This window comes from Brassica oleracea, chromosome C9 (genome assembly GCF_000695525.1).
Source record: "Brassica oleracea var. oleracea cultivar TO1000 chromosome C9, BOL, whole genome shotgun sequence".
Lineage (NCBI taxonomy): Eukaryota > Viridiplantae > Streptophyta > Magnoliopsida > Brassicales > Brassicaceae > Brassica > Brassica oleracea.
Window position 1 is genome coordinate 16,415,281 of NC_027756.1, and position 2,839 is coordinate 16,418,119.

Below are 2,839 nucleotides of genomic sequence, written 5' to 3' on the forward strand. Positions count from 1 at the left end.
CACGTCTGGCTCATGACCCGTGAGTAACTGGGATGGCGAATATCTATGCTCACTAGATGGCCTGATGCGAATCAGTTCTGCTGCATGTAATACTGCATGTCCCCACGCTGATACCGGGAGCTGAGACCTCATGAGCAATGGTCGGGCTATCAGCTGGATACGTTTAATGAAGGATTCGGCCAAGCCGTTCTGTGTATGTACATGTGCCATGGAGTGTTCTACACTTACCCCCATGGACATACAATACTCATTAAACGCCTGGGACGTAAACTCACCAGCATTGTCTAGACGTATAGTCTTTAAAGGGAAATCTGGAAAGTGTGCTCTCAGTCTTATTATCTGAGCAAGTAGGCGTGCAAATGCCAAGTTCCGTGTGGATAGTAGACAAACATGCGACCATCTGGTCGATGCATTAATCAGGACCATAAAGTATCTAAACGTCCCACTAGGTGAGTGTATTGGTCCACATATGTCTCCCTAAATCCTTTCCAGAAAATTTATGATCTCTTTATTAACTTTGGCTGGTGATGGCCTAGTTATGAGTTTCCCTTGTGCACATGTTGCACATGTGAAATTGTATGGGACAACTCCTTTGAACGTGTGCCCTTGTGAATTCATCATCAACTTTCGCATCATGTTAGTACCGGGGTGGCCAAGCCGGTTATGCCATAGAGTGAATATTTCGCAGGCATTAGCCTCGATCATACTAACCTTTGCATAGTATAGACCAGTAGACATTGCAGGTATGGTTTCTAGGACCTTTCTGTTGCCTTTGGTGATCGAAATTATGTTAAGGAATTCATCATTTCCTTCTCCCCATGTTTCAAGATGGAAACCATTCAATCTTATGTCTTTGAAACTCAAAAAGCTTCTTTTAGAGCTTGTGGAATACAAGGCTTTTTTGATCTCTAGATGAGTGCCCTTAGGCTTCATTACATATGCCTGGCCGTGACCTTCAATCAGGCCGGCTACACCTGCAATGGTGTTTACGTTTGCACTCTGCATTGTGAGATTTATGAAATATCTTTTGTCTCTAAGTATTGTGTGACTTGTGCCACTATCCACCACGAGTATGCTCATCTCATCATTCATTCTATAAGTAATAAGATTTCTAATCTGAGAGACTTTATAAAACTTTAAAACTTTCTTTATTAAAATTTTAGAACACCAAAAATAAAAACACCAAAACAATCATAAAGCAATAAGACAAGTCGTATCGAAATTTAGTCCTTGAGACAATCAGAAGTTTCAAAATCCATTTGGTCATCTTTAGCAATGTCGGATTCATTATCAGCCTCATAACCGGAATCATGAACCATGTGAGCCTCCAGGTTCTTGTTCTTCATACTTTCTTGGTAGAGCTCACATAAGTGCTTAGGGGTTCTACAATTCTTGGCCCAATGGTTGCCCATTCCACATCTGTGACAAACGGATTTGGTCGAGTAAGACGGTTTGGATATGCCACCTCGACCACGGCCATAACTTCCTCGGCCACGGCCAGGATTGGAACAAGGACCACGGTTATTGTGGTTTCCTCTCCGGCCGGCCGAGTAGTTGTCTCGGCTGTTCGAGTAATTGTCATGGCCATGTCCCTTGTAACCACCATGGCCATTGCCGTGTGATCTCTTATTGTTTTGGACGTAGTTGCACTCATTAGGGCCTTTCTTTTCAACTTCATTGGCTTCTGGTAATGGGGCTGTTCCAACAGGTCTAGCTTCACTGTTCTTCATCAGGAGCTCATTGTTTGCCTCGGCCAGAAGTAGACACGAGATCAGATCAGTATATGTGGCGAAGCCTTTCATTCTGTACTGCTGCTGCAGTATTATGTTTGATGAATGAAATGTAGAGAATGTTTTCTCAAGTAACTCTTCTTCGGTTACTATTTCACCACAAAGTCTCAGCATTGAGACCGTCTTAAATAAGACTGAATTGTACTCATCCACCGACTTGTAATCCAAGAATCTGAGATTTTTCTTGTCGTTGCTAGCCTTTGGAAGTAACACCATTTTCTGGTGATCATATCTATGCTGTAAAGCATCCCAAAGTTCTAGTGAATTTTCCATCGTGATGTACTTATCCTTTAGAACTTCAATGAGGTGATGGCGTATAATACTTATAGCCCTGTACCGATTCTTATTGGTCTCAATGTTGCCCTTGATGATAGTATCACCAAGTCCTTTTGACCTTAAGCTGATCTTTGTATTTAGCGCCCACTGCAAGTAGTTATCTCCTGAGAGATTAAGGGCTGCATAGTCTCTGTTTGAGATTTTCGACATCTGAATCACATCATCATTCAAATTTAAGTTTCACAATGTGATCATGTGGCCGCAAGATAATCAACAAGCTCGGCCACAAACATGTCTTACGCATTTATGAAAAACAAGCAATCTAATCGACCATGGTGCGGACAATCAAGCCACACGGCCATGTAGTCAAACAATAGGATTGGATATGTAAATCTACTTGACCATGGTGCGAACAATCCTAATTTATGATTCTACATGTAACAGAGAGATTAAGGCCACGTGGCCATATGTATTTATCAATGTAATCAGATTCGAATTCATATGTTCTATATGCTGGTCGTTCCTTTTAAACAGTATGAATGCAATTCATATTCAGATTCATATGTATGCAAGCAATCCTTAATCAATTCTAGGGTTTCCGATTTAAACACTAATAGGATTCGATTTCAAGATTAAGGTTTCAAGGCCTTTAAGAGTTAAATTCTAGATCAGATTATTTCAATCAATCTAACAATCCTAAACCTCAGATTTTATCAAATCAATCAATCAATCAAGAACAAGTAAAATCGGATTCAATCTTTAGGTTTAGGGTT

General features: G+C 40.8%; 1 protein-coding gene across 1 annotated transcript; it reads right to left on the reverse strand.

Annotated features, from left to right (window-relative positions):
• Positions 1-1,223: 1,223 nt before the first annotated feature.
• LOC106314444 lies at positions 1,224-2,063 on the reverse strand. Its single transcript, XM_013752310.1, has 2 exons — positions 1,466-2,063; positions 1,224-1,351 (listed from the first exon to the last, which is right to left on the reverse strand). The coding sequence occupies exons 1-2, from the start codon at positions 2,061-2,063 to the stop codon at positions 1,224-1,226; spliced, it is 726 nt and encodes a 241-aa protein (XP_013607764.1).
• Between the last annotated feature and the right edge of the window lie 776 nt (positions 2,064-2,839).